This window comes from Uloborus diversus, chromosome 3 (genome assembly GCF_026930045.1).
Source record: "Uloborus diversus isolate 005 chromosome 3, Udiv.v.3.1, whole genome shotgun sequence".
Classification (NCBI taxonomy): Eukaryota; Metazoa; Arthropoda; class Arachnida; order Araneae; family Uloboridae; genus Uloborus; species Uloborus diversus.
In genome coordinates this window covers 200,848,757-200,875,628 of record NC_072733.1, presented here as the reverse complement: position 1 = coordinate 200,875,628, position 26,872 = coordinate 200,848,757, and the positions used below count along the sequence as shown (strand labels likewise).

At 33.4% G+C, this 26,872-nt stretch overlaps 1 protein-coding gene across 1 annotated transcript in view; it reads right to left on the bottom strand.

Annotated features, from left to right (window-relative positions):
* LOC129219127 (1-phosphatidylinositol 4,5-bisphosphate phosphodiesterase epsilon-1-like) overlaps positions 1-26,872 on the bottom strand; it is a 79,976-nt gene continuing 53,104 nt past the window's right edge. Inside the window, 5 exon segments of the mRNA XM_054853447.1 lie at positions 1-116; positions 14,895-14,955; positions 16,961-17,167; positions 22,016-22,207; positions 23,907-24,029. Coding sequence (XP_054709422.1) covers positions 1-116; positions 14,895-14,955; positions 16,961-17,167; positions 22,016-22,207; positions 23,907-24,029 — 699 coding nt within the window.

Genomic DNA, 26,872 nt, shown 5'->3' with positions numbered 1-26,872 from the left:
TCATCTCCAGGTCTTTAGTTTCTTTAGGGATAGTCTCTTGAATCTCAATACAGCATTTTCTCTTGTTTCATCTTCACCTTCACTATGAGCTTGCCTCAATTGTCCATCTTCTTCTCCTGCAAAGAGAAAATAACATGGTTAAAAAATATTTTTTTTTGAGCTAGATTTTTTATGGAAGCAAAACATTTCTCGCGCATCTCAACATTTTATATCATTCAAAAGAGCTTGTTTTCAAACAAGATGAATTTTGTGCCAAATTTATAAGCTAATCAGAACGAGTGTTATAAGCGTTTCTAATTTACAGAAAATTCTTTACTTTACTCTGGATTGGAAGAATTTTATGTCATTTCGCATGCTTTTTTCAAGTTTTAAAATTACCTATTTTTAATTAAATAAAATTATTTATAATATTTTGAGGGACAATCATTGTTTTTCTAATAGGATTTTTTTTTATTACTACGCGGAATACGCTTGATGCTCAAATTATGTTACATATTTGTGCACATTTTATCAGAAGATTTTTTTTTTCGGGACTGGGGCGCATGAGTATTTTTAGGAACTGGTAATTTTTTTTTAGTGTAACTGGGATTTTTTCTCTTTTGTGCGTATTTAATTTAATTCTTTGTTCTTCAGGTATGTGAATTTCGGTTTTTTGTAATGCATACTTTAGATTAATTCTTTTTTTCTTTATTTTTAAATCTTCTGTGCTGTGATTATTGGTTATTTCTTCGGGAAGAGGAATTTCAATTTCGTTCGAATTTTAATGCGCATTTTAATTAATATTTTTTCTTTGGGAAGGGGGAGTGGAGATGATTTTTACTTTGTTCTAATTTTAACAAGTATTTTAATTAGATTATTTTTTCTTCGAGGGGTGGGGAGGGGGATTTCCATTTTGATCTAATATGAATGTGTAGTTTAATTAAACAATTTTTTTTTGCGGGCGAAGGGATTTTCATTTTTTTCTCTCGCTGTAATACCTATTTTAATTAAATTATTTTCTTTTCTGGGGGAAAGGCATGATTTGTATTTCGCTCTATTTATAATGCGTATTTTAATTCATCTCCTTCTATTTTTTGGGGTAGGGAGAGGTTAAGCTATATTCTAATTGAAATGTGTATTTTATTCAAGTTCCCTTTTTATCTCAGACGGAGAAGGAGTTATCACTTTGTCATAATGGTGATGCGTATTTTAATCAAATCCTCTTCTTTGACGGGGGAAGGTTTTTTTTTTTTCATTTTATTCTAGTTGTAATGTCTATTTTGATAAGAATATTTTCTTTTCTGGAGGGGGGGGGGAAGGATCTGTATTTTTTTTCTAATTGCAATGCAGAATTAAATTAATTTCTTTTTTTTCGGCGGAAGGTGGATTTTCATTTTGTTCTAGCCGTAAAGTTATTTTAATAATTTTTTTTTTTCTTGAGGGGAGGGGGTGGGATTTTTAAAAAGTTTGCTAGCTGTAAAGTGTATTATAAGTATTCTTTTTTTCGGGTGAGGAGATTAGTTTTTTATTTTGTTCTGCATATTTAATGTCTTCATCAATGGCGCCGCAGATGACACTCTTAGTAAGGGGACCACCGTGAGCGTATCGCTAGTGCGTTATAAATACATACAGATCACTTGCAGCTCGTTTCAATTACTTAACTGTGCAGTCAAGTTGTATCGGTTATAATAATTCAGCTAGTTAAGACGTTACCCTCTTGATTTGCTCAGTTTTTTTTGAGAAAAGAAAGCACTAAATTGTACTGTGTGGCTCCGAATTTAAACTTTTTGTCTGTTTCTTAAAGCATCTGAAATGTTTTTATATACTTATGACGCGCTAAATCCGAATTTTCAATCCGTTAACTTTTATTACGTCAGGTTTTCTTGCAAAATCATTTTACACGTATTGAATAATTACAAGATTTTTCTTCACAAAGTATTCAGAATCCATTTTTAAATAAGTTTCTTAAAAGAAAAACGATATTTAAAGTACACAACTTGCTGAATTTAGGTATATAATTATTCTTTGGACATATGGAACTTAAGCTGTGAGCAAAATAAAGTAAATTTAAGGCGGAGTAAAGTTAGTTTGATACAGAAGACTAAATTAATTTGATACAGAATATTATTAAAATGCTTATAGAAATAAATATACATTAACTTTCACGTCAAAAAAATCAAAAATATACGTTTTTGTATCGAATTAACCTCACTCCTCCCTTTTAAAAAATAAATGGTACGCAGTGGGAACTTTCTGGCTTCAAATTGGCTCCAAAAAACCTTCACACTTCGGAGACAACAATTTCATCGCGGGCCATTGTTATTTGTGTTCATTGATTACTCATGGCTAGAAAAAGACTGTCATCTGGAGTTCTGATCTAACTTCGAAAATCCGTTGAGATTTAGTGGACTTCGGACTGCTAAAGGAATTTTTCCAGAAAGAAAGAAGTCTATACACTGTTTAAAAATATCCTGAAATTCTACGGTAAAAGTTACTGGCATCCATGTTGCCAGTAACTTTTACCGGAAAATCATATTTTACTGTAAAATTTTACCGTAGAATAAACGAGAGTTAAAAAACGCAACATGCGAGCAGCAGGTTCGATCTCGGGACCTTCGTATTGGCAGGCGGCTTTGCGGACTAACATACCAGTTTGACACATCGAGTGAGGAGAAGTACAGTGTTATCTGCTTGTCACTGTAAGTCACGTAGAGTATGAATTGGTGCTGCAATCGTTTACTTTTTTCGGCACAGTTTACGGTAAATTTTTTCTGCACTGTAAACACTCCATTTTACAGTAATATTTACTGTAAAAGTTTCCTGAATTTTTAAGTGTAGAAGTTTTATGACTTACAAAAATATCGCTCTTTATATCCGGAGTTTGCTCGTTAAAAGCGATTTATACTCCAATAGACCGAACATTGTACAGCATTTATGTACCACCGAACATTGTACAGCTAAGCATTTTTGATTTCCTCGTTAAATCGGAGCTCGTTATAACTGAAATAAAAACATAATAAGTTTACTATGATAATGAGTACTTCTTTCGCTATCAAGTCCCAGATCCAGATTTCCAGCACACGCCGTTTCGATTAACTATTCTTTTTCTTATTTCTTCCCAATTTTGAAATCTTTACAAAATCTTTTCTGTGTACCATTAGTGCATTTCTCTATGACAAACAACCATTTACTTTTATAATCTTAACATTCTAGTTTATCTTCTTTTATAAGTACTGGGAGTAAATTAAGAGTTGTCGATTTTTTTTAAGGACCAAAATGGTGGATGCATTGACTCCCTAGTTATTCGGGTTCAAATTCAGTCGAATCCAGAAAATTCGGCCATAGCATGGAGAAACTGAAGAAAAAAGAAAACGACATCACGCAGTGTTATAACTGTCAAGGATTCGCCCACTCGGCACATGGATGTAGGAAAACACCTGTCTGCAGATTCTGCGCTGCTGCACACGATTCAAGAGAGTGCACCCAAAAAGAAAACCTCAGATGCATAAACTGCGATGGGGAACACTCAGCCTCTGACTGGAACTGCCCCCGAAGACCAAAGATCCGGACTCCTGCGCCCCACCCCTCAAGGTTCCCGATTACCAACAGCAGACAAAGGACCTCCGCTCCCGAAACCTACAAGAAGGACTACCATACTAGGATGAAGGACCTTATTGAGGGATTCATCTCCAGCCTCCCGCCACCTTAGCTTCACCGCCTGGTGCTGCTTTTCCGGCTTTTTCACCTCCTGTTCCCTTCCTCTTTTTCCCAGCTTTCCTCCTTGCCCCTTTTTTTCTTTTTTTTTTTCATTTCAGATCACCACTTCATGTCGTTTCAACGTTATCATCCCTCACACGGAGTAAAAGGGCTCTGCTCTGACTCATAAAATCTACGATCTGTATCTGTAAATTCGGCCATACGCCGGCAGAACAAAAACACCCGATGTGAAAAACCTGCACACATTCCGATAACCTAGCATTTTCACAATTTTTTCGAGACTCTAGTGTAATAACTGCTCTCTTACCAAAATAGTACTGAATTAACTAAGAGCTTGCTAATTTTAAGAAGCAGTAAACCATGGATGTGTGTATGAATCGCTTAAAAAGTCATTTTACTGTTCAAAACAAAGTTGTTGCTATAAAACACGAGTTTCCAACCTATGCATCGTGCCCCTAAATGGAATAGCAATAACATTATTCCTACTTTTCCAATATACAATATTACAAAGTTTTAAAACTATTACGGAGAAAAAGAAATAGCATCATTTTAATTTTACTTTGTATACATTGCAATTGCAGTTAATTTTATCTGTAAGAGTCTTATTTCACTTTTGTTTGAAAATTTGTCAAATTTGTTGTTTCTACATATTTCACTAATAGTTAAATCTGTTACTTTTTGTAAATTGATAAAATTTGATTTTTTATACGATTTGTATTCACCAGAAGTGCATGGTGAATCGAAAAATCAATAATAGAGTGCATTAGTTTTAGTGTATAAATGTATGTTTAAAATTACAGTATCTCTATTTTTCCATTTTCTACAACTATTGTGTGTTACAAGCATTATTATACATAAGTAAAAGGTTTCAAGCACCTTCAGCCATCACATAAAACTTGCGCAAATGTATGTAGAGGAATGTGGAGCAAAGTGAAATAGTTCAGGTAACTTACCTTTTTCAAAGTGATATTTGGATATTTGTTTCGAAAATTGCAGTACATAGAGGTGAAATAATGTACTTTTATAAAACTTTCATTACAACTGTTTTTTAGGCAGTAAATTTATACATTCATAAAAAGAGGATAATTTTTCACCTTCTTTTTCGATGAGGCAAAGTTAAAAATAAAACATTTTTCTAATGAAATATTTTCTATCTGTTTATTAAAAATATTTTTCAACAAATAAATGATTAACTAAAATAATGAATGAGTGAATAGATTGTGACACAATAAACGAATAAATAAGTACAATAATTGATTAATACATGAGAATTACCTATTACTATAAAGTATGCTTATTGATTAAGGCAACTGAATTTTCAAACGGCACAGTGGGAACTAATGAATGCTGTATTTCCAATTTTAAAATAAAACTACCGATTCAAATTTTAGTAAAACTTCATGGAAATTAAAAAAGTCATTTGAATATTCTAGGTGAAAAATATATAATCTACCGTTATGAATAATAAGCATGGCTAAAAGGGATTTTTTTTAAACGTAAAAATACAATTAGCTCATTATGCTAAAATATATTTATTAAAAAATAATTAGAAGATGAATTACGAGTGTAAATCATCGTCTTACCGCAATTTTTAAAAACAATTCTTTGTGTCAAACAAAACAAAATATTCATAAGCCATCCTTTTTCAGCATAATGTCCTTCCTCTGATACACATTTACTTTATCAGATTGTTAAGTTTTCGATGCCGTCGTGATAGAAAGAAAGGGACATGTGCAACGGCAATTGCCCATGAACTCCTCTGTACTTGCATTATCATCATATTGATGTCCTCCCAGATCTTTTTAGAGTGGTCCAAACAAATGGTAGCCACTGAGCGATAAATCTGGACTGTTCGGAGAGATCTCTAGATATGTTCAATGAAAGTTCTCTAAGTTTGCCCTCTTTAAAGTGTCAGTATGTGGCCTTGCAGTTTCGCAGAGAATGACGTTACGCATCGCTTGCCGGCTCTGCTTTTGTGATATGCAACTTGCGCTTAATCCAAAAGGTGACGGTAATAGTTTGCATTATTCTTCTTCATTAACGTCGCAAATGGCAGCAATGTTGTCTACATGGATGATTGTACGCGGTCTCCTTTCACCAGGTTCATTTCCTACAGCTTCTTTCTCTGCCATAATTTTTTTAGTCCACTAGTACATTAGAGGGTGTAAAGTGTTTCTTCCACAAACTGTGCGGGAAGTTGCCTCGCAGTTTCAGAAGGTTCGGTCCCGTCTTTTTCAAGAAATTCAATAATGATACGTTGCGCAACAGACGTGTGCACCTCTTGCTCATTCATGGCGTAATGAAGCAGCCCAAATCTCCAATGTGTGTGCGAACATAAAAGCCCTTCTTCAAATACCCCCATCAACACATTGATCACCTCAGATTAATTACTAGCAGCCGTGTAATGTGATGCGAGACACCAAGAAACAAAGAGGTGCACGTGGGAAAAATGGAAGTTTGAGATAATTAGCTGAAATGGTAGAAAAAACACAATCTTGCCTGTTTTGTGGCAAGAAAAGAATAGAAAAGGACTCGAGAACGTACACTAACGTCTTTCATATGAGCCATTTATTGAGACTATTTTGTATATCTTCTTCGTTTTGTTTGATCTAATTTGTGTTTTTAATTTAAGACAGGTCGTTAATTCAATACAGATTGAATAACGTCACAGTATTTTTCTTAACAATAGTTGTATAAATCATTAATAATAATTCATGTGCTGCATGTAATGAACGACCTAACATGGTTGAGTGAGAGAAATCACCCGACTTCTTGCTCAAAAATCACATATCAACATATTTATGTACTCGTAATTGAGACAATTTATGCTAACTATAAATTACTTAAAAAACTCAAGGTTCTCAATTTATAGCTTTAACTTAAGATTTCAAGATACCAAAAAGATTGAGAGGGAGGGAATGCAACGAGATCTGAGTTGCGAATTAGCGTTTGCATTTTCTGAAATCACACGACCAAGAAAACAAAGGCTATTTTCTACTGCTGTAAGGCATGCAGCACCACGATGCTGAAACCATATTTCTTTAAGGCCCACATTGCCCAGGTATGAAAAATTAGGGTTGTGAACATAAGAAAAGAAAAAATGATGCAGAAAAAATTAATTTCGTCGCATTCGATAAGTAATATTTTACATTTAAAATTGGATATCATAATTTATTTCTCTCTCTCTCTTTCTTTCTTTTTTTCACATGAAACTTTACTCATTTAATGGTCTCATATTTTGATTTATTTTTGTATCTCTGATTTATGCTTGCTTTATAAAAATGAATGTTATTTTTCAATATAAGTCTGTACCTCGGAGAGATACAACACTATGCCCATTTTTTCCCCAAATGAACATAGTGTTGCATCCCTCCGAGGTACAGAAGTATTATTTAAAAGAAAATATGATTAAGAAATTCAGAGTTACCGTAAAAAAGAAAAAAAAATCATTCAAACAAAACACGGCAAACCATTTTATTGAAAAGATCGTGTTATACAAATTTCACGAAAATTCTAAACATATGTTTCCAGGTAGCAACCAAACATTTTCTTAGTACGGGATTCTACACTTTAGCACTATCTTTAAAGTATAAAGAAGCATGTTATAAAAAAAAACCCTTTTACTAAGGCCTTCTGTATTCAATGAGTCAAAAGCGTATTGCATAGTTCTTATCGTATCAGATTTAATAAGGGTCGTGACCATAAAACCATTCTGTATATTAGTTTCTTATCCGTTTTTATTACAAATGTTCTTACTTTGTCTCACTTTTTATAGAAGTTTTATGTAGCAAAGGAGGAATTATAAATGTCAGGTGGACTTTCTGAGAGAGAAGTTCTAGCAAATTTTTTCTCTAACTTTACTTTATTATATGAAGCGTGGAAATTAGTTTCTATTCTACAAAGTCAGAAAAGTTTAGTTTGGATCTTAGCAATAATTGATTATGGTGAAAACAGAAAATTATTTGAAATTGTATTTTTTACTTAATTTTTGCCTTAAAATTAATTACGTAGTTCACGCTTAAAAGGTAAACTCGCTGAATCAAAAGTAATTAACTAAAAGTCATATTAAATTTTTAAGATACCCGCTTTATGAAGCCGTTGAGCTCTTTTTCTTTGCATGATGATGGTTACTGAAGGAAAAATGATGATAAATGTCCAAGTTAATCACTTTAAAAGAATCAATTGAAATTTTTTTTCTCAATTCCTCAGAATTAAATTACGTATTTTTTTCTCTACTATACGCATATTTTACAGGAGTGCCCATTCTCCAAAGGATGATGGAGTACTTCCCTAATGCTACGAAACATCGCACGAAATTGAGAGCCTACCCAGATCGAAAATCCTCTCAAACTATGTATATATTTAAAAATATAATTTTAACAACAAATAGCTTTTAATTTTTATTAAACATATTTTCAAAAACACAATTTTTCACAAAAAAAACATGTTTTTTCTGTGCACCCATGTCAAACCGTCGCTGTTTCAAGACATTTACCAAGACCTCGAAGACCGAAATATTGACTTCCAAGTTTTATGTTTTTACTGTAAGTTTTCAGTTGAAATACTTCCCCAAAGTCAACATGCATTACTATATGCATAGCAATATACTGCCATATACTGCCATGTACAGGTAAACGGCAGTATCTTTCTTCAGAAATGAGTTTTCGAGATATTTGATGTGTATCGGTTTCAATATTAACTATTGGAAAATCTTGGAATTAGACTTTCTTTTCGAGCCTATTTTTTTCAGCGGATACCAAATAAGCAAGCTTGTACAATAAAGCTAACGTACAATAGATGACAAAAAAAATGCAAAAAAATGAAAAATTTGCAGTTACTGCCCTTTACCTGCACACGGCAGCATAATCTTGCACCTTTAGTTGTAATACATTCTGATGTTGAAGAAAATTTTCTTTATTAACACCATGAGTTTTTCCCCACACATTGCTGAACATGCATTAAGAGCACCGAGGCTGACGGTTCAAAATTGTGCAAGTTTTGCAAAGGTGATACAAAATATTTTATGCCGACACTTTTTTTTCCTCAGCTGCTTTTTTTCTTTTTTTCCAATACTTTGACTTCAACAAAATGAAAAAACATTTCTCAAATATTTTTTGAGCGATACCTAAGTTTATCCAGTGGAGTCATGTGATTTTTTACAATTCTTTGAGGGCAAACCTTTTTCAAAATTCTAGAAACGTCTCATCAATCTGTCGTTTCCAATAGAATGTGATGAAAAAATGCCACTGAACTTGCATTTCGAAAACTCGCTCTTGGTGACACTCATTTATGAAAAGGTTTTGGTGCTTATATTGGGCAGCTGACCCATAGGAAAAAGAATTGTGTTTTCACATTCACATTTGAATGAAAAGATAACAAAAACTCAAAAATTTTATACTAAAATAAAAGCCTGCAATAATAGAGCTCCAACAAAACTAAGGTAAACAGACCAGTAGTGACCAGTGCTTCAGTAGCGGCCCCTTCAAGGTTTATATTTGAAAAAATAGGATTCCAGTCTCCCAATGGATTCAAAAGTGCCTCAAACGTGCAGGAGGAATTACCAAATGCAAGTTTGAATCCATTGGGAAACTTGGAATCCTATTTTATTATCTAAAAAATCTTACTTGCATTTTCAATTTTCAAAGGCTTATATCTTTTCTACGCCTCGGAATAACAAGACAGTTTTTGTTTTGTTTCAAAGGGCAACGTAACATTTAATACCCTAATAATTTTAAAACTAGAAAATCACCCGTAAAGGTATGCCGAGGGAAAATTGCTTCTTCATTCGAGTAAAGCAACAACCTGTTTGGGGATAGATCGTTGAAATTTCAGAACGCATAACTTTGGGCAATTGTTCCTTTCTGGCAAAATAAGCGAGGTTGAAGTTCATTAACTCTTTTTGGTGCCAAAAAAGTCAGCAGTTAAAAAAAAAAAAAATCAAGAATCTCTCAGCTATTTTCTCGTAAAAATATATATACCAACTTCAATAAACATTCTCAATTGTAAAGTAATTCATTTTAAAAATAACTTCATTGCTGGTGACGTCAGAACGCTACTCGATCAGTGATTTTGGATATTAAATATATGAAGATACATATCATCTAACCCACAGGCCGCTTTTGGAAAGTGAAAAGGTCGATTTTCCATCTTTTCTGAAACTATCAGTATCAGCTGATATTTTTCTGTGCTTCAAGTATCTAAGTGCGACAAGGAAAAAAAAATCGCCTTTTACTTTAAGCTCCTCATCGACGTTTTTATGCTTGAAATGACGAAAACGGCATTTTTTGAACCACGATTTGAATCGTTGAAATTTCTAGTTAGGCTTAAATCATTTCTTTTTATGATCTGTAGAAATAGAGAAAGAGTGGAGGTAAGACCCAAGATGGCGGATGATTGAGCGTGTCGCTTAAGCTCCGTATGCAGGGCTTTAGATACAGCAGCTGCTCTACCTTATTTCTCAAATTTTTCAAAGAATTTCTGCATCAAATCGGTATTTTTGGAACTAGTATGAACACAATTTTAACAAAGGAAGATCATGGGAAAATTCACAAGCAAAAGTTAGTGCAGATCCAAACATTCTAACTACAGAAATGTTCTGTTGCAAGCAAAAATGTGTTTCTTGAATAGTTTCTCTTTTTGATGTTCACTCTGTCATTATCATTGGGTCTCTTTATATTTTTCAAAGATATTAGTGTCAAAGCTTTTTTTTTGATCATATCCAGTCATAAAAATAGTAAATAATCCGAAGAACTCGGATCAAGATAGTAGGTAGGATAAGCAATATGCATGGGTGCTGTTTTTAGACGTAATAGAAAAATCCAGTGAAATATGGAAAGAACTCGACGCTATGGTAATTTGTAGTCGCCCGGGAAATCAGGAGCCGATATTTTTCGGACACTGATTATGCGGAAAAAAAAAAATTTTGCACAGCAACGAAAATTATAGTGCATTTTCAAGAGCAAAATAAAATATACAATTTTAAAGTAATCAAAAGGTTCAGGTCTCTGACTTCAAAACTGTAATAGCCGAGGCATAGAAATAATCAAAGAAAACTGAAGTCAGCTGAAATTTAAAAAAAAAAAAAATGAAGGGCATTTTTAGGTTATAAAGCAAGAAAAACTCAAACATATCTTTCTTTTTCAAAGAAAAAATAACAACTTGGAATAAATTTCTAATAATATTTGAAATTTTAATTAAAAATTCTGATTTCTTGAACAAGTACGAGTTTTTTTTAGCAGTTGCATAAGCTTCAAAGAACAAAAAATTAAAAATATACTGAGTTTTTCCTTACTGCATATAATTAGAATAAATCAAAAATTTTCCTGTTTGAACTTGATTCAAATGTTAAATACTAAAAAAAATAGTTACTAAAATAATGACAATCTTATTTCGCAGTCAAGAGCTTTGTTAAATCACTGGTTTTATTAAGTTATAGCAGAGTAGCTAAATGAAATTTAGAAATTATCCGGAAACAATACACTCGTTTCCAAAAGTTAAGCCATTTCTCTTGTTTATGTGAACTTTTTAGACATGCACGTTTCATTAGATACGATTATTTCATTTTAAGGAAACGTACAATGCGGGTATAAAGAGAAAACAACACAACAAAGAAAATAATGACTTTTTTTCCCCATGAGAAGTGTCACAGTATGATTTTCAACCGGAGTAAAACAGAATGAGTGAAACAACTAGTACCTGAAAAGACAACAAAGCTTGGGAACTTCGGCCAGCCATGCACAACAAATTTACCATATTTACGAGGAGAAGCTCAACAGCGAGCAGTTTTCAATTTCGGAAGGAAGCTTGATGGGTGGCAGTGGCTGTAAGGTGCTTCTACATCACTTACGTCCACACTTATTCAGCTTATGAAAATTCCAGGAAACGAAAGTCAGAACCGAGAATGACATTTTGGAACGAAAGTATCCAAAACAGTTGAATGATAAACTTGTGGCCTCTGCCCTGGATTCTTAGCAGAGTATCCGAACACGTGTCAAGGATGTGTGAGTTCTTCCTTGAGATGCTTTCCGAAACAACTTTTCCGGGGACGAAAAGCAAAAAAAAAAAAAAAAATACCATTAAGTTTTCCCTAGTAAAAACGAGTTGAAATTGTTTCTTTCGATCGTGGTACAATGATAACAAATTGTAAAACTAAGTCTGAGTGAGCTCATTTCTGACATGACAGTGACCCAACTAATTCCATTTACTTTTCCCCAACTATCTAGACTCCTCTAACAACAGATGTCAGCAGGACAGAAACTAATATAGGCGCCAACAAAGCATTGATATATTGCCTTCCAGTATTCAGACATGAAACTTGTAGACAGTTTTTTTTTTTTCAGAACTTCTCATCTGATATCACTCGGTTTTTAATAAAAATGAATATTTCTAGGTAGTTGTTACTCACAAAAGCAGCCAACCGAAAAACTGGCTTTAACAGCTGTAATTGGTTTTCGGATGATATCTCCAGAGGTAGGATTTCAGCCGTGGTCTGGAGGTTGTACGCTGAGGCAGATTTAGAAATTTGACATAATTTAGCATAGGGTCAATCAAATATCCCTTACATCTAAGACAATTCGTTACTTAAAAGCATTCTATTGCCACAGTGACATCTTCCAATAGTTGTTCGCCTTTCTTGGTATAAAAGCAATTATGAACCACTGCTTTAATTAAATCGAAGATGTTTTATTCAAGTTTTGGTTTCCACCGGTGTCTTCGAATACGAAATGTTAACTAAACATGCACAGCCATTTTCCTTTATCCTAATGATTCTCAGAGAATTATTGTTTCTAAATTAAGTCGAAAATTTTCAACTTTTGCGAATAATGTTTAACTTTTGGACACGAGTGCATACTTTTTTACATACTTATTATCTTACGTGGGTTTTGTTACATCCTATTAATTTATATAATTATGCAGTTATTATGTTTGGCACTAGCTTTAGAAAAGTGCACTAACCGATTAAAAGATGGCAAGCATTAGCAGCAGCAACAGCAAGATATCTTGTTAGTATTGCTGATTCTTGGGCTTTCTCTTACACTATCACCTGTAATAGTAATGATTGATGCAACCAAAAATATTACAGTGTTAGAACCATTAAAATCAGCAATATGAGATGTTAAACAGAAAAGAATTGAAATAAATAAGTTTTACTGCTCAAAATGTTTTAGTTTCAAGTTAAAGTTGTTTTGTTAGATATAAAGTAGAGTGAGACAGGAAGAGGGAGAGAGAGAGAGAGAGAGTAAACTATATTTTCAATTTGCTAAAACTGTTTGTTTTGCATAATATCGTTAAAGATATTAAGAATTTTGACTTAGGGTAAGCAGATTAGCAAGTTATGAGTTCAGTTGAAATTATCAATAAGCATACGTTGCTTTTTTAGACGAATCAGTTTCGTTTGCCTTTACGTACAAAAAGTTTAATAACTTTGAGCTGACCTAGAATACAAACGCGATGGATTGCATTGCTCAGTGCGGTACTGTTACAGCCCTTGTTAAACCAAATCATACAACACAACTGATAATCGTTTAGCAAATAAACTTGATAAATAATATTTTTGAAGAAATGAAAATTTTTGTGGGGATGAACATGTCATTAGTTCTTTCAAACATAACGTTTTCATCTTTTTCTTAAACTCCTCAAACAAATTTATTTTCGGTGCTTAAGCGTTTAAAGATTTCAAAATGTTTGTTATCGCAACATTGACAACAACTTCACAACATCGCACATTTATAACATCTTACAAGAAAAACTCTGATTGTAGGATGATCAGAAAAAAAAAGGGCTAAAAACCTTAACGCTGATTGCCTTGAACTTACTTTAGAAAACCAATTTTATTCACAAAGGTCCTCATTTGCAAACTTATGAAGCTGGTCATAATTCTTGCTGAAAATATCCCCAAGTTGATAATTAATTTCAATCATTCAACTATGTATTTGCAGTAACATGTGCTACATTATAATCAAAAAATTATATTTATTATTTTTGTTGGGTCACATCAATGTTGTTGACTACGTGAAGAAGCAGTGTTTTCTCACTATAGGGAGTGATAAATCTATTTTGCATTAAAACAAGTCATTTGAAAATCAGTAACAAAGAGCATATTCATCTTCAAGTTAATGTAGAATTCCGTACAGCTTGTTGTACTATTTATTACCAAAAAATAACTTATTGGAATCTACTTCATCAATCCATCTACCAATCTATCTATCGTACATTATGCAGAGGATCATATTTTAGTTCTTGATTAATCCGGGACATATCATCACTTTCACCGTAGCACTGACACAGCTGAAGGCTGTTCCAGATTGGAACGCGCACGTTGGGAGAGATATTAGAATCATGAGCGAGGCACAGTCTGAGCGTGCGTTATACGAGCAAGGCACAGTCTAGACATGCATTATACGAACAAGACACTATCCGGACATGCATTATACGAGCTAGGCACAGTCTGGACATGCATTATACGTGCAAGGCACAATCCGGACATTCATTATACGAGCTAGGCACAGTCTGGACATTCGTTAAAATGACGTCCAGACTGTTTCTCGCTCGTAATTCCGATCTCCCTCCATGAGTTTGCACTCAGATTTGGAAGGGCCTTAATGAGTTAGTAAAATACGCAGTTTATATATACGGAGGCGATTTCAAAAGCTGTAAACAGCGAGTATCATCACCGCTGAGGTTTAATTACTTGTTACTCAATAACATCTCATTAATATGAGTTGCATTTTTAAGGTCAGCCGTTAAATTATTCGTTGTTTTTAACTGCGACAATATATTTAACATAAAAACTGAGCATGTGAAACTTACATGCTCAGTGCTTACATCATTACATTTTTTTCATTTACAAAAAATTGAACGTATTACGTTACATTTAAACAGATACTTACTTCGTGGAGAAAATAGAGAAAAAGCCAATTTTAAGATTTAAAAAATAAATAAATAAAATTGTAAAGAGATTTATTTATTCCAAGATAATTAGAATGATGATTCCAAAAATTTAAGTGCAGTGCAGAAAACTCAGTGCTATTGAAATATGCAAAGAAAACCACCCAAAATAAAGCAATAATTAGTAAGTAATACAACACGTGTTAAACTATTAATTTTTTATGCAACTTTTAATAAAAAAAGGAAGCAAAAATATACCAACACACAATAAAACAAGTATTCACAAATATATAGAAAAATAAGTCAATTACCTTTTGACGACTGTCGGAATTTTCTTAAGGCAGATGCTTTAGATTTCCTATCTGGTTTTTCCTGAAACATAGTTAAATATAATGTTACAAATATTATTAAAACACATAAACATTATATGGATATTTGCAATAAATTCTTCTATAGCAGATAAGATGTAGCCGCATGTGTTGCAATACCAGGTTCGGGAAGTTTAAAATAAAAAAAAACCTCTCAAACATTTAACATCAGTCTTTCTCTTCCCATATTATTTGCTGTTATCTGTGTAATTTTACGTTTCGTAACATAAAACTAAATATACTGTTAATCAAAACCATGCAAATGTATTTCGCATGAGAACTAACAAAATGTGACGCATAGCAAATACAGTACTAGGAAAAACAACAAAACACTCCTAATTTAAATGAGAGAAAGAGGGCTCGATAAGCACTGCCACTGGTGGTCTATTGCACTAAATCCCAAACAAAAGTTTCTAAAAGAAACCAGTAGATGAAGAATCGACCAGCAAGTACCAAATAAGAATGTCATGAATCTCTCAAGGTGCAATGAGGTCGTTTCAAGAATTTTAAATGCGTTTTTTCTGAAAGAGCATGCTTAAAAACATAGGATATGATCATTTTTTTTAAAATAATTTGACTAAGTTTAATATTAAAAAACATTATTTTAATCGGTGCGATTTCATTGTTTACGCTTCTGCCGACGACATCAGAATTGATGAAATGCCATTCAGTGATGCCATTCGCAGGCAATAATATTTAATTCGCTTCCTTACAAACATGTGTTGGCAACGATATGGTTGATAGCAAGCGTAGAGCGCAATATTTAATTAGCTTCTTGATTATCATAACGTGGAAATGCGGTAGACAGATGCGCCAAAGTACATCATTTATGACGTCATATAGGCCGCTCCTTATTTTGAAAATTGGACATTTTAAAAAAGAAATTTACAACTAAGCGTTGGGAAAATGAAAGTTTTTTCTCGCTCCATGTTATTATTATTATTATTATTATTATTATTATTTTGCTTATTCTATCAATATCAGTGATTAAAAGTAGTACTTTTGACTAAAGGAAACAACCCCATTTAATGCCGACCACGGTGTTCCAACCAACAGGGAGAAAATACTTCGGATTAACATAAGATGTCAGTAACAGTCTCCTCATTAATTCGTTTAGGACACTCATAAAGAGCAAGATACCATTTTGAGGTACATTGACCAGTTTAAACACCCATAGGTTATTTTATTTTAAGTTCGTTTTAAATTTTAAACTCTTTCTACCCTCGATTAACCTGCTTAAAACACTCTCAACTGCTCAATCATCATGCGTATAACGAAAAGAAGGCAGATGTCAATCGACATTCGATTAAGGCTTTGTTTAGAATCATTAAAATAATTTTTTTGCAAAATTCACAGAAAACTTATCTCAAATTTCAAAGTTCTCATAATTATGCTTTTGCTTTAACGATATAAAATACTTAAGGTAGCAAAATTCAGTATACACAGCCTGCAATACTGCAAAGTATGTAACTTGATTTGACTTTCTGACTTGAATGAAAGGAACAAAATAATCTTTAAAACATCGAAGAGTGGAAAGTACCACTGAAAGCGATTAAGCTAACTGCGCTTTGGCGCTTTTTTCGCCCTTTTTTCGGGATTGCCAATCTGGAGTAGACACGACAGAACTGAAGGAAAATTTTTTCATAAAGAAGATAAGTATATCTTCACACTGATAGCTGTAGATATTTTAGCAATCCAATCAGAAGTCCCGTAATCATGATAGGGTACCACCACAACGAATGAAGATAGGGTAGTAAGAGCAATGAATTCACGTATCGTAATTTGTTTTCAAAATCAAGGTTTTAAAAAGTTTTTTCCTTGGATGAAACAAAAATAATATTCCAGGAAGAATAAATTAATAAAACCTAAGGTCAATAACGCGCAGAAGCGGCAAATTACTGCATACACGTGTTTCGGGTTAACAAGTAAAACCTTTTCAATGCAGAAGATGTGGGCATATAGATAAATGAAGATCTGACAAGGGCTTTTTTCTTCAGGAAGAGTATTACCTCTTTCTCCTTCGTTTCAAGCCAGCCTTTCCTTTTCCATTTTTGTTGCGCATTATACAGCGTTTCATCATCATCTAAGCATCTCCTCTGTCTTTGTAAGCCCGTCTTGCTTCTTGCACCAGTAGATGCACCTGAGGCCGCCATGGGGGCCTGTTCCCCTATGTTAAATTTACTCTGCTCTTGTGCTCGTTTAGGGTTTAGCACAGCCTAAAACAAATTAATTTCAAATTAAATTTTTAAGCTTAAAAAGCATAGTATCTTGAAACAAGAAAAACGATCTTCTCTGAAAACGTTTTCTTCTCAAACTTATTGAACTTGTTTCTGAGAAAAAGAAGACTTGGAAAATGCATTAAGTGCAACAAAAAAAAAAAAAAAAAAAAAAAAAAAAAAAATTGTTTTTGTTTTTTTTCGTCAAAACAAAGTCCCAGTGTGCTAAACGATTTATGTGCCTATGTCCCCTAAAAGTAGTTAAGATAACATTGTTAGGGTACGCCAGTGGAGCAAGTGTTAGCGCCTGTGCGGTGGAGAACGCAGTAAATGCCGTTGAAGGTTTTTGAAGGTATTCCTGGTTGGTCCAAGTCCTAATGCAAAAAAAAAAAAAAAAAAAAAAGGAATACGCAGTAAGGGCCACAATCCGCCTGGAATCTTATTTTTGATGCCCTGTAAAATTTGTTATTTGGCACTTACTGCGTTTTCCGTTTTTAGTCTTCAATTATTAAGATTAACTAGTAATAAAGTTACAAGTTTAACAAGCATAAAAGAGTGAAAAAGCAAATACATCCAGCTCACAACATCTAGCTTCTAGCTCCTTGCATTAATTTGAATTTTGACACTTTGAATTAAAATTATGTTTTTCGCAATCACGAACTGCGATAGAACTCCTACTCGTTGGGTGTCTTATTTCTGCATATGGCTTCTACCGCAACTTGTGATTGCAAAACACACAGTTTGAATTCAGAATGTCAGAATTCAAATTAATGGCCGAGGCTGGGTGCTAAATGTTGTGCGTTGAATGCTGTTTTTCTCTAAAGCGGATTGTATAGAGATTTCAATCATAAAAAAGGCGATTTCAGGGGACAAGGACGAGGAGCCGGCATAGTTTTGTCGCCCCCCCCCCTTCACTTAGGAGGAGCACCCGAGGAGAAGCCGCTGGATTCTAAAAACGGTATAACATCAAGAACAGTTAAAAAAAAATAAATAAATAAAAAAAGAAAAAAGAACTAATTTCGTATTTAACGTTTTCCAAAAGCTTTATGAATGATCGAACTCTGTTTTTTTTTTTCTTAAAACCTAGCTCAATTAATCGTATTTTCTTCAGAAAAAAAGGAAAATTTTAAAACACGGAAATTCTGTGAAGTGTACCGACAGCCCGGTTATGACATTCAGGGACTGCAGTTTTGGCTTTGTTAGACTCATCAGTCTGAAATTGTCAATAACCAAGCTGAAGCCGGGCTGTCGGTATATTGCATGTAGCTCTGCCTTTGCCCTGGCTTAAGGGCAGTAACTTACTGCTTGTTACAGAAACTATGCTCTAAAAATAAAACTAAGGCAAAAAACAAAATAATGAATATTTATTCAGATTTTTGACATAACTTCTTGAGAATGTAACTTTTCTAAGCGGACTTATAACGATGATTAATGGTCAATACGTGGAAATAAGAATTTATTACCTGATTTTTAGACTCAGTTGATCCCTTTTTTTTGTTTTCTGCAAGTTAATTTAAAAAACTGCTAAATTTGTTTTACACCAATAAGCTTAATTAGTATATTCTTTCAAGAAAAAAGCGCAATTTTTTAAGATTAAAAAAACATCGCAGTAAACTAAACAATACAACAATAAATATTTATTTACCGGTTTTTTAACCACATTATGAATCCCCAGCACTTATTGCCTCAGACTTGTGGCAATGATTAATAGTCAATATGTTCGTGGATAAAAGAATTTATTACTCCCGATTTTCATAGTAGATAAATAATATTTGCTCATTAATGCAGCCAAATAAATACCGAAAAATATATATAATTAACTAAATTCTTATTCTGTATTCAACATTATTATTTATAGATACAAAGAGGTTTGTTGCAAATATAGTTTAAGTCACATAAATAGCAAAAAAAAAAAAAATCACCTTACATGATGTATTAATCATTAAACTTTTTTATATTGCCTCAGTGATAACGAATTTACATTGCAACAGTTCCAGAAACAACTACTGGGAGTGTTTCTCGTGATAAATCTTAACAATTAGGAAAATGCAAGTTGACAAAAGAATAACATAAATATAAAGTCAGAACTTAATTTTAAAAAATTAAATATGTTTGTCGGTGTTTTTCCTCCTTACATATGCTGAAACGAATAAGTTTTACTACAGTTTAAACGAAATAGTTTGTTTGTGTTAAGGTATTTATTAAAAATAAAAATGATTTTTAGAGTATAAAAATTATCTACGGTTTGATACTCGTTAGTTAAATTCTACATCTTTTCTCAAAACCGGAAAAAACTTTGATTGTTAACGGCTCAAATAAACTGGTTCGTCGTTTGTTTTTAGAGCTTCTCTGATTGTAAAAAAAAAAGGAGTTATTTATTAGTTTTGCAGTTTTACAATGAAAAGTTGCAGAAAGACTAAGATATAAAGCAATAGCTTTGTGCTGAAAACAAACCTTGCAAACTATTACAGACTTGTTAAAAAAAAAAAAAAGGAAAAGTTTTTTTTTGTAACCCCTGAAATTTGCTCTTCCAATCATATGCGCTTTATAAACGTTGCCTTTATAATTTTATTTCGCATAAGGATTGCTTTACAGTGCTGCTAGGATGTTGAATTCAGTCGTCTTAGAACCAAATGTCTGGGAAATTTGATCTCGGCTGATAATTATATTTTGTTATAAACCCAAAATTTTTAAATATCAAAATGGCTACTAAAAATCATTTGAAACCATTTAAAAAATAAAAGTTCAATGCGCAATTTTACCGCTTGAAATTTATAAAACACATCTCATCGAAATATGCTAATAAAAAGGCTTAAAATTGTTAAAGTATTTAAAAAAGAAACCTTCAAGTATTTCAGGTAAATTGTGCCAACTAAATTAATCCCATTGGAGTACGTCAAAATACATTATTGATTGACTCTTACTTATAAATTAAAACAAGTACGAAAAGTTGCAATTGATTGCTAAAAGGCTTGATGAAACTTCATTCATAATTATGACTCAAAGAAAACCTGGATTCTTTCTTTGCTTCAAGGCCTAGCTTTAATTATGAGCGTAGTGAAAGAAATGTAACAACGCTTCGATACATCTCTATCCGTTTTTTTTTCGGGCAGACAAGAATCAGCAGAAAATGATGCTTTAAAAGAATTAATGTAGAGCTCATTTAGCATATATTAATTCTTGGGAACTAAATTTCCCATCGCAATTTTTACAGGAAAACAAACAGAAAACTCTTCTGCTGTATACTACGTAAAAAATATTTAAAATGATGCGATTTAAAATCAAAATATGTTTTTCAGTTAACTAACAATTTTGATAATAAAAAGAAGCATTTTACGTATATAGAAATGTAACAATGTTCTGATACATGTCTTACTTTTTACATGTAGTTAAGAATCAACAGAAAATGAAGATTTAAGAATATGGATGCAAGCACATTTTTCATCAATTACTTCTTTCGAACTAAATTTTTCATTGAATTTTACAAGATGAAAACAGGAAAACGCTTCTAGTTGCACAATGACAAAGTAAACAACTGCTGATGATTGCAGTGATAGAATTTAATAGGAAAATAAACTTAATAACATAATAAGTAACATGAGACTTGAATAAGTAAAGGGCATTAAGAAAATCCTTTTAATTGAAGGTAAAGTTCGATACCTCAGCGAATTTCTGCCTCATTGTATGATTTTCTTCATTTGTTTGTCAGACCTGTAAGCCTTGAGACAGGGCAGTTCGTAACATGAATCATTCTATAAAACGTTTCTATAACAAAATAGTTCTTTTCGGAAGAAAGCGTAGATATTATTACAAATCAGAAAACAGAGTAGAAAGCAAAGCAATTTACTTAAAATTAACTGTGATCAAGTTTTCAGTGTGCGATTTTCTCGATAGATGGCAAATACGACATACTTTTACTTCACTCAGAAACCTAAAGACTAAACATTAAAAAAAGTAAGCTTTTTATAAACTGTTAAAAAATTACGCAATTTCTCAGCAAGCACATTTCAAAATCACGGCAAGCAAAATTAACTGCAGCAGTATTGCAGAATCCTTAATACCAGCGAAAATATTGTGAATTGAACTATTCTTTAAAGAAGGGAGTCAGTATCAATGTTCGAACACTGTTCAACTTTTTAAGTTTATACATTTTTAACAATTTTTATTTTGGATGAAGTTTTAGTAGGGATGAGAGTGTCACTTCAAGCATTGTCTTTTTTTTGTTTAGTTTATAGTTTTTTCAGACGATGGCATTTTTTTCAATAAAGTATAAATCAGAAAATTACTGGAAATTAGTTTAACGGTTCGATAAACGTAGTTAAGTAAAAGCGCTATGATGAAAAACAACATAAATTAATCAATAAAATACTTGGAACATTTTTAATGCAGAATTACAAAGTTATTAATCAAAAATTTTCTTAATTTTGGACACAATATGACCCAAACACGAAACAATTCAGTGGTAAAATATTTACTAACACGCTGTTTAGTAAATGCTTTGAGTTAAACCCTTTACAAGCAGTTACTTCTCCAAAACATCACACAGTCTCTCATGGCACAAGAAATGATTGAAGTCTCGGAGACATTAAAGGCTACAATGGTAGATGAAATAAATGAAGTCTCAGAGACATCCAAGTCTGCAATGGAAGGTAAAATGAATAATATCTCCCAGACGTCTCCATATGTCAAGGAATTATACTTCCTGTAAAAATTATCGTAACTGAGGCGATTTTATTAATTTATAGATGGATTAAGTTTCTAATTTCATCCATTTCTTAAAAAAGTGAAGATCGTTTTTCAAACATATTTTCTTTGAAAAATGAAAAGCCATCATACCTTAAAACTTACCTCGGAACGTTTCTTTAGAATGAATTTTCCTTCACCAACCCATTTTCCTTGTGCTTCCAAAGGTCTTTCATCTCGATCTAGAAACCGTCGGCTGGCACATTTATCAGAGACTTTTTTGTCCCATCCTTGCCGTACTTCTTCAATCAAAACATAATCACTCACTGAATCGGGACTATTTCGCTTGTTTAAGGCCTATTGTAAAAAAAAAAAAATCTAAGATTGAATGCAACAATAAGTTATACACATATACAAAGAAACACAAGCGGGAAGAGTGAAGTAACACATTCAGTTGTAATATTGTTGTCGCCAGAGTTTTCCAACTTTTTCTTCATCGCCTTGTTAAACCTATTATCTAGCTTTTTAAATATACCTTTCAAGAAAACGTTTTCTATGTCTACTTTTATTTCTATCAATATATTTATCTCAATCTCACTATATTTATTAACCTTCTCTCTAATAGCCTTAAAAACAAGAAAAGAAAAATGGAGGGGGGGGGGGATGCGATTGAAAAATTCTCCATATTTCAAAGCGAAATCGTGTTACATCACAGCAAGTGATGTCATCGGAAAGGTAGAAAAAGTCAAAAGCTGTCTTTTGACGGTGTCGCGGATATTGTATCTTTCTAGAAAAGATTTGAAATGACGGATTTTTTTTTATACAGATTCATTCTGAGAAAGACAAGCCTATAGTACAGTGAACAGATTTCGCAAGATGAAGTAGACAATTATACAATCAAAATGATAAAATATTCATTTTAAATAATGAAGAGGAACCATAATACAGCACGAGGGAATGAATACTGAAACGTATTGATACGATATACTTTAAAGCTAATGATTTAAGTGCCGGAGAAAGATTTTTGTCAATATCTAAAAATGGATGTATGCCATAAGTGTATTTAAGCTGTTATTAAAGAATATGAATGTTGAAAATAAGAGAAGTGTCCTTAAATTAAATTAGACATTTTTCACAACCCATTAAGGCATTGAACATATTTTGGATTGCCTCACGAAAGCAGTTCAACATTTTTTACACACAATATCACATAATACAATATACTAGCTTTAGTTGAAAATCAAGTCGCTGTTTTAAACATGTAAAACAACCCTGCGTATTTATGATCATAAATTGTAACTGAAAATATAAATTTTTGTTGAAAAACAGAAGTTAGTACAGTCCTGGGAATTTTAACTGACGAAAAAATGGCTCTCAAGTGATAAGAAAAGGTGTGAATTAGTCCATAATATTTATGTTTTTGAAATGAATGTCGTGCAATCTACAATATGTACTTGTCAACGAAATCGCAAGTTTGTGTTCACGTTTTTTTGGGAGCCAAATTTTTGTACCTGTATCAAAAGCAGACAGGGAATTTTTCAGTAGTGTTTTGTGTTTCAAAGTTTTAGTGAGTGAAAACACCAACAATGATATAAGTGGTATGAAACTAACTAATTTTGAGAGCATGCGCGCTTTTGGAGTAAAGTTAAAGTATTTTTGAAAATATCGAGCCGTTGTTGGTGAATAGTTAGTTACACAGTAAAATGAACCTTGCTTGAAGTGAACGACCACTTTTAATATGTAAATTAATTTAAAAATTACCCCCCAAAAAGGAGCATAACTTCAATTTATCTCGAAATCATAGATGAATACACAACGAATTTGTGGTTTCTTTTTAGATAAAGAAATAAACGAACAACTATTTAAACAGAATACGTTATATTATACAGTTGTAAAACCATTGCTCTTAAAAAATGAAGTTTTTTCCGTGATTGGAAACAATAGAAGATTATTTCGTTCATATGGTATGAAGTAAAATACACAGCTCATGACACATTTCAGCCTTAAAACGGTTTAAAAATTATCTTTTAGAGCTATATGATGTAAGATTTCTTACCTGAGCTATTACTTCTGTAGTTGTACTTTCCTGAGTAATTTTAAGGATAGTACTTGATTCATCTGGAAGTACTCCATATACGACTAGGAAGAACATCTTTCGCTTAACAGGAACTGGCTTTGGCTAGAATTAGCAACAAAAGCTACATTAATCTTACTGTTGATAATGCATTTTATGAAATGATTGGTAAATAATTACAAATGTGTGTATATATTCGTAGGTTCTCTTAAACTGCTTTCATTTCTTTTCAAAAAATACATGTGATAAAGAGAAAAAAATCAATAAACTTCGTACAAATTGCGAAACAAAAAGTGAGTCTTGATTCTTTATCGTAGTGAGTTCGTAGTCGATTCTATGTCTTGCATTTATTAACTTCTAGTTGCTACCCCCTTTAACTTTATTATACTATTATTATTATCAGCTGCAAAAACGACGGAAAGGGTTTGCTGCATATTTGTTATTGCTGGAAAATTCCTCTTAAAATGCAAATATTGTGAAAGTTGCAACTCCAAGAAGGAATTACACAAATGAACCGAAATTCAGAGGTAATGTATATTTTATTTTTATTTTAAACCAATGATACCTTCGTACCTGCCATTTCTAGCTTAACCGGTGAAGGGTACCATGGTGGTTGAGGGGGAGGGAAAGAAACTGAAGGGAAAACTTGAAATACATATACATCGCATATACGCACATATATATACCATATATATATATATACATACATATACATATACACATATACATACATACATACACACATATATATATATATATATATATATATATATATATATATATATATATATATATATATATATATATATATATATATATACATACATATACATACACACATACATATACATACATACATATACATACATACACACATACACACACATACATACATACATATACATACATACATACACACATACACATATACATACATATATATACACATATATATATAAAAAAAACATATATATATATAAGGGGGAAAAGGCTTGAAAAAGTTAATAGGTTCAAAGTGCTATATTGGGGCCAAGTAACTAGGAATTAATGAGAGAGAATACTGTTACATATATATCCTCGTATAAAATAAAAATATTAACAGAAAAGTAAATATACAAAAATACTTATAGTAAAAAGACTCTTGGTTAAAAGGTTGCATATATCCAAGTTGAAATGCCTGATGGTAACGGCCCACTGTAAACATGCCTAATAACAACATTTTCAAAAAAGAGGAAGAAACGGCTTAGTGAAACCTAATACGCGTATTTGTTTCTTCCACCGATGTTTACAGAAGAGGATGAGAAGAAAGGCCAAAAATTGGCTTTCATTTTGGAAATTAAGTATGTCAGAGTTAATGTATAGCAGGATAGGATATGCAATTGATTTATGATATAAAGACGTTGTGCATGTGTGCACCGAAAAACGTCCTCTGAACTGCGGTGTAGACTTTGTATATAAAGGACTGTTAAAGTTCTTCAAAATCAGTCTATGATCTTTTCATGATGGAAGGTGTTTCTCTAGTACTCAATATGCCTCGCCCAAAACGCTGAGCGTCATGCGAACAAGTAACGGAGTTCGAACGGGGTCGCATGATCGGCATGCATGAAGGTACTCCATGCTTACGTGTAGAGAAATCAGTGCCCGCACAGGGCATAATGACCCAACTGAAATACGTATTTGGAAAAGATGGACGAAGGACAAGGAAATTAGCCGAAGGTTTGACGCCGTCCCACGCAACCGAACGACGTGACGCCACGGGCCGATCGACACCTCATCCGACTAGCTGTGATGGATCGTACAGCGTCCTGTCGTACGCTAGCACAACATTGGAGTGCGGCTACAGGTGTCACATTTGCTGCATCCACGGTTCGTCGACGTCTGCTGCGCTAGAACCCCTGCATGACAGGATTCCTTCAACCTTCAAACATCGTCTCCTCTGGCTTCAATGGGCCCATCAGCACACCCCGTGGCGTGCGGACTGGCAACAGGTCATCTTCTGGGATGAGTCCAGATTTAATCTGTACTATAACGATGGACGTGTACCTCCTAGAGTGCAAAATTCGCCGTCATACCGACCTAACGCTAGGCATCATGGTCTGGGGGCGACATTGGATCTCAAGCACTATCCCATCTTCTCTGAATTATGGGTAACTTCAATAGCGAGGGCTACATCAGGTATCTCGTGACGCTGGATGTGCTACCCTTCCTTCAGAGCATTCCTGGTGCAGTGTTTCAGCAGGACAACGCACGTCCACATGTTGTATGTAACGTGCAAGTGTTCTCCAGTGCACGACAGGTTACGCTATCTCCCTGGTCTGCCTGTTAAGCATTGGTTTCCTAAGAGGGAATCGCCGACCTTCGGCGTCGTTTCTCAACGAGAGGAAAACTTGATTCTTCTGCGCATGCGCGCCCGACCAAAACGACGTTGTGAGTGGCACGCCTGAATCACTTGACTTTGATTTCAGCGTCACGCCGAGCAGCGACGTCAAAGCTCGGTGATTTCGCTTCTAGGAAACCAGGGCTTTATCCGGATATGTCGCCCATCGATCATGTCTGGACTTGCGTTGATCGGAGACTAGCCCATGTGTCTCGTCCGGCAGTGGGTACGGATGAACTTTGGCATCCGATTGAAGCCATATGAAATGTCATTCCCCAGCGTGACACTCAGCATCTCCATGATTCGACGCCAAAACGTGCAAAGGCTCTCATAAATGCACGGGGTAGCTACACTTGATATTCATTTATGCCTGTTCTTTTCATTTCAATGAACTGTAATTTTGATCGTTTATTTGTAGCGCTAAGAGTTATATGTGCAATACGTTATATATTCCATTCCAGTGAGTCCTTCACGTTGCTGCAATTTTCACGTGTATGAGTGTATATAAAGAGTGATTATAAAATAACTTGAGATGTGAAGAACACCTTAGCGAGTGAAGTACTGGAAGAAA